At 43.0% G+C, this 12,365-nt stretch overlaps 1 protein-coding gene across 1 annotated transcript; it reads right to left on the bottom strand.

The window, feature by feature from the left end:
* Positions 1-9,076: 9,076 nt before the first annotated feature.
* On the bottom strand, positions 9,077-10,009 carry LOC147709765 (olfactory receptor 2D3-like). Its single transcript, XM_086925554.1, has one exon. It carries the CDS (start codon positions 10,007-10,009, stop codon positions 9,077-9,079), a length of 933 nt encoding a protein of 310 aa, XP_086781680.1.
* Positions 10,010-12,365: the final 2,356 nt, after the last annotated feature.

Genomic DNA, 12,365 nt, shown 5'->3' with positions numbered 1-12,365 from the left:
AAACAGCATGCCAGAAATCTGGGTATCATTATGGATGATGCACTATCCATGAAAAACCACATCCGATCACTTTGGGGCAAAGGTTTCGCAATTCTTAAACTCCTGGCAAAAATCTTTCCCTGGATACCTCTGGACTGCCGACGTACAGTCACCCAGGCCCTACTGGTCAGCCGCCTGGATTATGGCAATGCCCTGTTCGAAGGGATGAACGAACAACTGTTCTCCCGACTACAGGTCCTACAAAACCAGGCAGCTAAACTGGTTTGCAGCAAAGGCAAGCGAGACTCAGCATCCGCATGGAAACTCCACTGGTTACCAATGCGCCAGAGGGCTACCTTCAAAATACTCTGCCACGCGCACAGAGCTCTTAATAAAACTGGCCCCACTATCCTCCAAGGGAAAATCGAATTCTACACCCCCAACAGGAATTTAAGATCGAACCAATTGGCTCTGGCTAAGCCCAAGCGCATTTACGAAGCAGGGACCGGCGGACGCGCCTTCTCATATCTGGCCGCAAAAAGGTGGAATGAGTTACCTGTAGAACTCAGACACACCACAAACTACCTTCAATTCAGGAAACAATTAAAAACTCACCTGTCCCCTAAAAAATAACTCTCAGCACAGTCCTCAGCAGTCTCTTCTGTTTACAGCGCCGTAATATCCCCTGGGATGAGTGTCGCGCTTTATAAATACTAGAAATAAATAAAATAAATATTCGTTATTTACCACCAACTAATAGTTGGTGGTAAATAACAAATCTTTAAAGCCCTGTGGCACTGTTTACAGTGCAACCTACATCTTAAAATACAGATTCGGTAATTTTACCGATTCAGTAAATTTATCGATTCGGTAAAATTACCGATTCGGTAAAATTACCGATCTGTATTTTAGGATGCCCTACATCTCAGTATCCAAATACCGGTTGGTAACGGCCAAAAATCTGTATTTTTGGCCGCTACCGACCGGTATTTGGATACCTACATCTGGCCCTCAGTATATTGATGGCTATGCTTATTGTTAATACAGGAGGTAGATGTTAGATACTAAAATCTTTAGTTTTTGTAATGTGTTTTTTATTTCTGTTTTCAGCCCTATGCAGGTTGTGTTCATATGCTTACACTCTTACGTCAGGACGGTTGGTTTTTTTCAAAGTCAGTTCAGAAAAATTATAAGATAAGTTAGTAAAAGTTTTTTAAACTTGTTTGAAAGAAAAGCAGCATTTTAATTTTTTTGCCTGCGTGTTTTTTATACTATTTGTGCTTTTCTCTGAACACACATCACATGACTTCAGGATTAAGATAGATGTATTGAATACAGTACTGAAGCTATAATTTCGGGACATTATAATTTGATAACAGTATTATTTTTCAAGGTGATGTTTCCATTAACATTGCTTCCAATATGGATGTTCTTTACTGCTAGCTTTTTCGTGAAATCATTTGTTTTGGAGATGGACTTTTTTTCCAAATTACTGTAGCAGAAAATAAGTTGTAGAAATGTTTTTTTGTTAATACAGCGAGTTTTGTAGAAGCAAAATGTACATTTTTTTAATAATTGAGTTGCCGGTGACGGTTTTCCAATTAAAACCCTGTTTTTTCAAGGCAATTTTTTTTTTCCTGTTAATGACAATTTGTACATATATGGATTATTGGATTACTGTTGACTCTTGGTGACACGTTGTTTAAAAAGTCACGAAGAGTTGAAGAAAGAAGACAGGCACCCAGAGATGCAGACAGGGGTTATTTTTCTATGATATTGAGGCATTTTTCACAACATGCCTCATTTCACAGAGGTGCTGGAAAAAGCAGGAGGGGCATATTTACGAGAATTGTGGAGCAGGGCAGCGTCACAAGTTACCTTACGGTGCTGCCCAGCATCACAGTGAAAGGGCCGTAATGCTCCGGATTTATCCAGTAAAACTCATTCCTGTATTTTATCGCTGCTATGGTGACATTATGTCAGCCTAGCACCAATGCAGGCACTTTTGCACCATGGTGCAAGGGTGCCTGCATTACAGGCATGATTGTTTTTGTGCATATAGGGACACATTCCTCCACAAATACAATCCATAGAGGTGCATTCATAGGTTACCAGGTTTGGTAAACTGGAAATGCTTCAAAATCCATAGATGTTGGGTGGAAACGCCTGCTTCAACACCCATGGAACCCCTCCCATATGCAGAGTAATAGCAGAGGGGGTCTGGCCTGGAGACAGACTAAGAAGTGCAGATCAGTGAGTCTACACAGTACAGTTTCACCCAGCATTTTGCACCTGTAGGCCTTGGTGGCTATATGTTAGGAAATAAATAACACGCCAGTTGGGGTGCAAAAAACTATTCATGTTTCAATTAGGAGCCATTTAACATCTCGCGAGGAACTCGTCAGGGGTGTCCTCTCTCACCACTTTTGTTTGATTTATATATTGAACCTTTTGCTCAGTTAATTCGGGATAACTCTAATATAAAACCTTTTATTTTTTAAGGATGGGAGAAGAAAGTAGCATTGTATGCGGATGATGTTCTTATTTTTTCATCCGAGCTGAGCTCGTCCTTTCCTACCGTTATATCTATTGCGGAAGAATTCGGGGCTATATCCGGATATGAAGTAAATGCATCCAAAACTGATATCATGGTTTGGAATCATCCTGTACCGACTGTAGGAGTACAGCCCAGCTCTACCCTCAGATATCTCGGGTTAAACATCTATACCGACATCAATAAGATTGTCCCCTTAAACTTTGCTGAAGTAGCTAAGGTGGCTCGAAGATCGATGAGATTATGGTCTGCTCTCCCTATTTCCCTAATAGGCAGGTCTAACCTGGTCAAAATGACTATTTTGCCCAAGATCACATACCTATTCAATACAATCCCTCTTTTTTTTTATCCATCCTTGATTGCCAAACTTCAAACCGAAATAAATAGATTCATATGGAACAGTCATACGCCTAGACTATCTTGGAAGAAGATTAGACGTCGTCGAGAAAAAGGAGGCCTTGCAGCACCAGACTTGCAATTTTATGGATGGGCCTTCCAACTCTCACATATCAGGATGCTCTTAAAGGCCTCTAATAATAATGCTGGCTGTGGGAAATTATTTTCAGCACTTCTAAGGGGGGAAAAAACCGGGCCGACAAATTTTCTATTAAAATTTGGCGACCCTAAGTATTTCAAGAAGGTCAAACTAAAGGTTTTAAGAGACCTGGCTAGAACATGGGCTAGTCTAAGACGAACACTCAAATTGGATTACTATTCTAGTAGGACCCCACTTTGGGATTCCCCAGGAGCACCGTCTTGGCTCTTAGATAGTTTAGCTCTCCCAATTAGGGCAGCCAGACTTTCATCATGGGGGGATCTATTTGTTGAAGGAACTTTACTCACATGGGAGACGCTGAGCCTAACTATAGGAACTCGTTTTTCACGATTTAAATATCTCCAAATTCAGAGTTGGTCACAGGCCTATAGCCAAGGAAGGGGTAGGTTTAAAATAGGTATCGAGAGTAATTTAGTAACTCACCTGATGGATAAACCACCCTTCAAAAAAGAGATTACATTTTGGTACAATCTTATTCTGGATGAGACTGATGGTGAGTTTCTGTTACCCCTTTCGCTTTGGAAAACCTTTATCTCCGACACCGATGTGGAAGGCCTGTGGATAAAATCATTTAGGATTTTGGGTGAGATTGTTAAACCATCTTGGCTCCGTCGCAACCACTTGTTTACTCTGCATAGGGTGTATTACTCTCCATTGCGTCTATCAAAGTTCCCCAATAATGATCAGGTGGCATGCCCTAGATGTGGCTTGGTAGCAGCATCAGATATCCATATGTTTTTTGAGTGTCCGTTTATATCAATATTTTGGAATGAAATCTGTGCTTCTCTCTCGTTAGCAATAGGCTTGCAAGTTAACCCTAGTCCCATGTTAATTTTCTTTGGTATTATACCAGAGCTCGACGGCATATGTAAAAAATTGGTCTTCTATAGTTGTTTGCTAGCCAGAAGAGAAATATGCAGACGGTGGAAAGATAAGACACCCCCTCTTTTTACCGACTGGCGTGCAGCAATGCTACAGATGTCTAAATTAGACATGGCTAGAGAAGGTAACCAACACAAGAGAAGATTTTGGCTACTTTTGAATTGGTAATGGAGTTTTTTTTTTTTTTTTCCCCATGTCCTATGATTTCGCTGCCTGTTGGGTCGTTTATTCGATCCTCGCCTTTTATACATACCCAACTAGGGCGACATCGGTTACAATCTGGGTTGTATTGAGCAGTACGCTAGTCCAGTTGGTACCATTCTTCGATCATTGAGGTGTTGACGCTTGGCACTGCGGGATACCCCGGTAGGATCCAAGAAAGTCCCCCTCAGTTAATCTGGGTCAGTGTCTTAGTTATCCCCTCTAACTGATCGTTATTGTTTGGTTTCCAAGGGCAAATATGAGGACAAGAAAAAAGAAAAAAAAAATACAGTGAGTTTTGTAGAAGCAAAATGTATATTTTTTTAATAATTGAGTTGCCGGTGACGGTTTTCCAATTAAAACCCTGTTTTTTCAAGGCAATTTTTTTTTTCCTGTTAATGACAATTTGTACATATATGGATTATTGGATTACTGTTGACTCTTGGTGACACGTTGTTTAAAAAGTCACGAAGAGTTGAAGAAAGAAGACAGGCACCCAGAGATGCAGACAGGGGTTATTTTTCTATGATATTGAGGCATTTTTCACAACATGCCTCATTTCACAGAGGTGCTGGAAAAAGCAGGAGGGGCATATTTACGAGAATTGTGGAGCAGGGCAGCGTCACAAGTTACCTTACGGTGCTGCCCAGCATCACAGTGAAAGGGCCGTAATGCTCCGGATTTATCCAGTAAAACTCATTCCTGTATTTTATCGCTGCTATGGTGACATTATGTCAGCCTAGCACCAATGCAGGCACTTTTGCACCATGGTGCAAGGGTGCCTGCATTACAGGCATGATTGTTTTTGTGCATATAGGGACACATTCCTCCACAAATACAATCCATAGAGGTGCATTCATAGGTTACCAGGTTTGGTAAACTGGAAATGCTTCAAAATCCATAGATGTTGGGTGGAAACGCCTGCTTCAACACCCATGGAACCCCTCCCATATGCAGAGTAATAGCAGAGGGGGTCTGGCCTGGAGACAGAGAGACTAAGAAGTGCAGATCAGTGAGTCTACACAGTACAGTTTCAACCAGCATTTTGCACCTGTGGGCCTTGGTGGCTATATGTTAGGAAATAAATAACACGCCAGTTGGGGGGCAAAAAACTATTCATGTTTCAATTAGGAGATGTGGTGCTAGGTTTTATGTGAACTCCTTGACCCTGTGGTACTTCTTTCCACATCTTTGAAAACAAATCTCCAGTGGTTAATCAGTGACAACTTATCTGCAAAGTGCATTCTTTGGGTTGATGGATAAGTTGAGGGACTCCAGCCCTAAACGCATAGTAGTAATGCTGTGTCCTGAGGACGTTTCCACATTAATCTGACAATCATTGAAGCATGTACATGTAGGACTAAAATAAAAACACAATAACCTGTAATTGAGACAAGAAATAACTTTACTTCCAGTCATTGACCCTTTATGCTCCTTAGCAGTTGCCTAAACCTTTATGCAAAAGATCTATTTCTGCCATCAGTTTGTAGTAAAAATAGCTCCAAACAGCACAAAGCACCAGCTGTGGTTATCTGGTCACGCTGGGCTGGGAAAAAGACACAAGTTCAAGCTGACCACGTTGGAGCGCAGTTCGGGTAAAGTACTGTGTTCATCCCACTGGGAGTTGTACCTTTTTGTCCTTGCTGCAAGAGCTGCACGACTCTGCGAGGCTCTACATTGCTTGCTGTCGGATCTGTTGATGCCTTTGAGTAGGAGCTGCTCAGCTCTGTTGGACTCATAATCAAATAGTGCACACTGGACCACTTCAGATGGACCCACAATAGGGAACTGCATGGTGCTGCAATGCGAGGTCCTGCTTTTGTTCCGGTTAATCCACCATTCAGAAGCTACAAGGTGCTGTGATGTAAGATTCTGCGTCGGTCTGCTCCCAGCTGCATCGGATCCACTCAAACTTTCAGTTGGGCAAGGAAGAGTACCAGCCTAGTATCAGCCAAGTGTCCAAAACCTAGAGGACTGCACTTGGGGGATGAGGACCCATTTCCACAGTGTGCAGCAGATGGGACTAAGCCAGGTCCAGAGGGTGTTTTCAGCTGGAAAGAAGCGCATCTGGTAGCTTGATTTGTCCCAGTAGTTCAAACCGGAGGTTAGCAAACAGGCACTTGCCCCAGGGACACCAGGGTATCATCTGGACTCCCTCCACCACTAACTGGGGCAATTTTCTACCCAAACCCTACATTCCCCATTCCCGGGCAAGATCCACCAGCGGGGGTTTGCTTCCTATGCTTGAAGATGGGATTTCACCTGAAAGTGCCTATAATGGTCACACTCATAGCACTTGGGTATAAAGTGACCTGAGGTGTTCTTCCTATGCGAACCTCCTTTTTTATATGTAGCATTGAACAGGGAATTCTTCCTCTGAAAATTCTTTTGGGGGCCTTTAGAGAACTCTTTAGGCGTATTCTTGTTACCTCACATTTTTCTGGGGGGACCATGTCCACCCTGTTGGTGATCCCTGTAGCTTCAAGTGGATCCTGATACTGAGCCAGCGGTCTGCTTCCTTTGCAAGCTCCTGGGGTACAGGGATCTTGGAGTCTATCACATGTTGGCACAGCTCTGAAAAACAATTACTGAACATAAGCTCACTCATAGATTGTACAGCTCATTGTATTCAGTCACCTAACCGCTCTTCACCCAACCAAAAAATCCAATCAGTAAAACCAGAGTTATGAGTTTCTAGTGAAAAAAGTACCAAAAAGTATAAAGCGGTTATCTGGTCACCCTAGACTGGGGAAAAAGTCACAGATTTAGGCTGACCGGGATGGACCGCGGAGCGGGTATAAGACAGAATTTGACCCTATGGGAATTGTACCTTTCTGTCCTTGATGTGAGCTCAGCATGGTATGGCTTTATGTGGTTCACCGACGCTCAGATCTGGATCGGCTGATGTCTTCACATAGGAGCCGTACAGTTCTGCGTCACTCTGTATCGCTGCATCGGTTCTGGTAAAGCCGCAGACAGGAGTTGCATGGTACTGTGATGCAGGGTCCTACGGGAGTCTGCACCTCACTACATAGGTTCCAGTGAAGCTGCCAATCCGGAGCAGTGAGGTGCTGCATTCCGAGTCCCTGTGTTGGGCTGCGCTGCACTACATTGGATTCGCTAAATTCTTCACTTGTGCAGGGAATAGTACCCTCCGACTCCAGCCAAGGGTCCAGGTTCTGGAGGACAGCACATGGAGGGTCAGGACTCTATACCACAGAGGCCAGTAGATGGGACCATATCTGGTCCAGTGGGTACGGTGAGCTGGAAAGCAGGAATGGACTCTGCAAGCTTGTTATGTTCCTGTAGCTTAAACAGGAGGTCATCAAACTGACCCTTGGAGACTCTTCCGGGGAGCCTGGTTTCAAGGCAAGCAAATCCAGTCTTTCTTTTTTAGACAGCAGGGAATTCATTCTTCTGAATCTTCCACAGGTCCAGAAGTGTTCTGGTGAGAGGTTCTGAACTTGCCACTTTTATCCCTAGTGGCAAACTGTGGTTTTGACTGACCTTCCACCTTTGCTGGGTTTGGCACCAATCTGCATGAGATAACAAAAGACAGGCAGACCTAGGAGTGAGCAGCATTTGTCAATGGCAGGGCAGGCTGCCCTTAGGAGTCAGGAAAGGAGGGCACGTGCTGATGGTACCTGTTGAAGCTCAGGAAGGGTTAGTATAACCCCACAGTACAATCTGCTCTGGAGGTGAATACCTTGTCACACAAAATACCACAGTGGAGCAATTCACAGTCCTGTGACCCTGAACACTAACAGAATGAGACTCTTGGTTTAGGCAGAAAAATTACAACTTTTTAAAAGCAGCATTTTCAGAATAGTAACTTAAAATACAACTGCACCAGTAAAGATGTTTTTAATTACAATCCATTAAGGTGGAAACAGCATTTCACTATATTGACCCAAATGTAAGTTATCGCTTATTAAGTGTAATAAAGTAATCCAGTGTTAGTCTATCTTAGAGCATTGAAAAATAACTTTAAGAGTTTTCCAGGACATGTAAAACCTAAATACACAAGGTCAACATTTTAAATACCACGCACCCTGCCCACCTTAGAGATGACTCATAGGTACTAAAAGGGAAACTTTAGGCCTGGCAAAAGTTCCATTTATGCAGGTTAAAATGGCAGTTTAAAACTTAACTTCAGGCTGCAGTGGCAGGCTTGAGACATGCTTTGCATGTGTGTGGCACAATGAGTGTTTTTTTGCCCACTGGTAGCATTTAATTTACAGGCAAGGCTCTGGATACATGTAAACACAGTATACTAGGGGCTGATGAGTAAATTAAAGCTACCAATCTGGTGTAGGGTGGTTTTACTGTGTTTAAAGGAGGGAGCACAAGCACTTTACCCCAGTTATCAGAGTCCAAATGCCAACCAATGAGTTCAGCAAAACAGGGGAGTGAAGACAATGTCAGGTTAGACAATAGACATCTGACAAGTATAGCATGTATACATGATACACATCCTGCACCATCATAAAAGAAAAGGTTTCTTGAATAGAAATTTAGCACTGTAAACAGTATATAAATGAAACACATTTTATTTCACAAATATATGTTACCCAACTATTATATAGTACAGTAAGGTGCAGGGCTACTGGGTCAGTTGAAGGTAATGTGTTGTTTTATTTTAAAGACAAAGCAACCATTATCAATCCTAAAAGGATGCTAGCATTAAACTCTTAATAGAATTTTGTTTATAGGAACTTATAATAATTGCCTATTTCTACATAGCACCTCTTAAAATAGGATTGTTACCAGGTGTTAGTGCTATTTAGTTTATTGGTCCTCAATTTACTGACTTTGATGGTTAAAAGGCTCAGGTTGTACTTCAATGATTCAAACTTGTGACCTTCAGGTTGCACATATATGCCAAAAGAAGTTTGCAGTTTATATTAAACTCTGTGCCTCTGTGTAATCTTATGCACAGCCATCTTAACATCCTTGTTTCTTAGACTGTAGATCATGGGGTTCAGCATTGGGGGGGTGACAGTGTAAAATACTGATACAATTTTATCTAGATTAGCTGACTTTTTTGATGTGGGCTTCATGTACATATAGATGGCGGTGCTGTAGAACATGGTGACAACAATCAAATGGGAGGCACAAGTGGAGAAGGCTTTGATTCGGCCGGCGGATGAGCGGATCCTCACCACGGCGATGATGATTCGGATGTAAGAGAAGAGGATGACAAGGGTAGGGATCAGTAACACATACGTCCCGACAGCAAGCATCACCATCTCTGTGACAAAGGTGTTTGTACACGCCATTTTTACTAGAGCTGTGGATTCACAAAAGAAATGATCAATCACATTCTTACCACAGAAAGGTAATATGAGTGTAAAAACAGTATCCAGAAGTCCTACCACACTGCCGCTGATCCAGCAGAAGACTGCCAACCTGATACAAACAGATGTGCTCATTCTGATGCTATAATGCAATGGTAAAGAGATGGCTACATAACGATCATATGACATGACTGCTAGAAGCACGCCTTCTGTACAGCCCAGAAGCATGAAGAAGTACATCTGAACTGCACACCCGGCGAAACTGATCATCTTCCTCACAAGAAAGAATTGGACAAGCATGTTAGGGACAATCACTGATGAGTAGCACATGTCCAAGAATGAGAGGTTGACCAGGAAGAAGTACATTGGAGTGTGGAGCTTGGGCTCACGGACACAGGCAGTGATCAGGATAATGTTTCCGATGAGCGTGACCATGTACATCATGGAGAATAACACAAAGAAAGCAATCTGCAGCGTAGGGTCCTCAGTTAGTCCCACCAGCCGGAACTCTGTCACTGAACTTCCGTTCCACGTCTCCATCAATCCCTTGTTCTCTTACCTGTAGAAAAATAAGAACACACCTGTAATAAATACACTACTGCTAAAGTAAAGTCAGAAATCCAACCCGCCCCTCGCCCCTTGGCAGCTAACTCCATCATGTCCACTGCCTTTCTGTCTAAGGCTCACTCCTGACCATGCAGCTCAGATTTACCGATGCCCAAACTACCCCCCCTTCGAATTAAATTATGTAAGAAATTGGGTTATTGGTTGCAGGGGGTGGAAACCTAGTCAAGCAACAAACACAATCCCTGTCAGAATGAACCATAAAAGTCACTAAGTTAACATGTGATTAACTCTCCAGTAGCTTGGCACAAAGCAATCAGACTAAACTTTGAGGCAATGTGAAGAGTATTGATGCAGCACACCAAGGATGTATGACCTTACCACGCGGTACATCACAACGCGGTACATCACAACGCAGCTTTTACAACGCAAGTCGTTACCACGACTTGCGCTGTAGGGTGCTGGAATTAGGAATAGTATGATTTACTATTCCAACTCCAGCCTACGTACAGTAGGGAAGGTGTTGGAATAGTAAACCACACTATTCCTTGGTCTAGAATGCCCTCCAGTGCAAGTCGTGGTAACGATTTGCGTTGTAAAATCTGCGTTGTGATGGTACTGCGGTGTTTTGACCGCGTAGTAAAGGTTGTTTCCTGCACACCAACAGTAATAAAGTGAAAACACAACACAAGAAAACTCCAAACCAATTTCGCAAAAAAGATACGTTTTAATAAATAAAATGGTACCAACATGACAAAAAAACAGTCAATAGAACCAGAGATATGAAGTTAAATTAAATGTAAAACGAAAAAAGTTTTTATGAAATAGTGCATGAAAGCACAAAGAGCCACTTGCAGTCATCTGGTTGTGCCAGACCAGGGAAAAGTCACAAGTTCAGGCCGACCATGATAGAGTGCATGTCAGATACATTGACCAGGTTAGTCCTCCTGAAAAAGTTACCTTCAAATTCTGGTGTGAAGATCTCAGTTCTCAGTGAAGGAGGCCACAAGGAGGAGGCAGAGTGTCGTGGTCAGTCTTCGCTGTAGCATGAAGTGCAGGTCTCACGTTGCCGTGGACTGTCAATGTCAGCATGAAGAGCAGGTTTCACTGGAGCTTAGCATTGGTGGTCATCTTGGGCAGCAGAGTTTCACAAGAAAGAGCCAGTTTAGAGTCACGAGGAGGCCAAAGTTCAGGATGTTCACCTTTTATTTGGGAGGAGTACATTTTGATGGCAGCCAAGGGCTAGGAGCTAGGGAGCCACCTCTTGGGGATCAGGGACTCACTCCAGAAGAGGACAGTAGGGCTCAAGCAGGTCCAGTTGCAGATCCAGGGTGATCCAGTTGCGGAAGGACAGCTGGGCAGTTGCCGGGCAGCCTATGACCTTATTGTGTCATTGTAGCTCACACAAGTCAGCCAACTGACCCTTGAAGTCAATCAGGCTAGCCTGGGATGGAAGCAAACAGGTCCCATCTTCCTTCTCAGACATCAAGGCAGTCCTTCAGGCAGCTGGGCAATCCTCTGGCAGCAGGACAGTCCTTTTGTGACTTGAAATCCAACTTTAACATTAAAGAGTTCTTTAAAGTCCCTTTCTTTTGAGTGTAAACAGCAAGCCTTCTCCCAATACACGGTTAGCATTTACTAAAGGTAATGAGGTAACCTATTGTTATTCAGTGGGAAAAGTGACTTTAGGGGAATTTTTCACTGCTGGGACAAATAAAATTTAATGTCAAGTGCCCTGCTTTTTAAATACAATGCACCCTGCTTTGTGAGCCTTTAGAGCCTTCCTTAGGAATACATTATAAGTATTAAAAAGGAAGGTTTAAGCCTTGCATAAGGTTTATTTTTCCAGGTCAAATGGTAGTTTAAACTGCACCAGAGGCTGCAGTTGAAGGCCTAAGGCAATTTTTAAAAGGCTGCTTTAGAGGGTGGCACAATAAGTGCTGCTGCTCACTAGTAGCATTTAATTTTAGGCCCTAGGTACAAGTTGTACCAGTTTACGAGGAACTTTTAGGTAAATGAAATGTGCCATTGAGGTTAAGTCAGCTTTACAATGTTTAAGGGAGTGAGCACAATCACTTTAGCACTGGTTAGCAATGGGGACAGTGCACAGAGTGATGAAGCCAACAAAAGCAAATTTCAGGAGGGGAGAAGGCAACAAGTTTGGGGGACGACCACCTTAAGGCTGTTAGGTCTAATATGTGTACCCCCAGCTGAAAGTGAGGAAAACTAACCAACTTTATGGGAGTTCTCATCACTAAGGTGGAAGAACCTGGACATACCATCAGCACTGATTTGGTCTGACCCAGGGCAGTGTTCAATTGTAAATTCCATT

Source organism: Lissotriton vulgaris, chromosome 6, assembly GCF_964263255.1.
Source record: "Lissotriton vulgaris chromosome 6, aLisVul1.2, whole genome shotgun sequence".
Classification (NCBI taxonomy): Eukaryota; Metazoa; Chordata; class Amphibia; order Caudata; family Salamandridae; genus Lissotriton; species Lissotriton vulgaris.
Note: the sequence above shows the minus strand (reverse complement) of the source record. Positions and strands in the feature narration are given on the sequence as shown.

What these genes read in the sequence shown, in the direction of transcription:
- LOC147709765 (XM_086925554.1), bottom strand. Translation starts at nt 10,009, where the DNA reads ATGGAGACGTGGAACGGAAGTTCAGTGACAGAGTTCCGGCTGGTGGGA.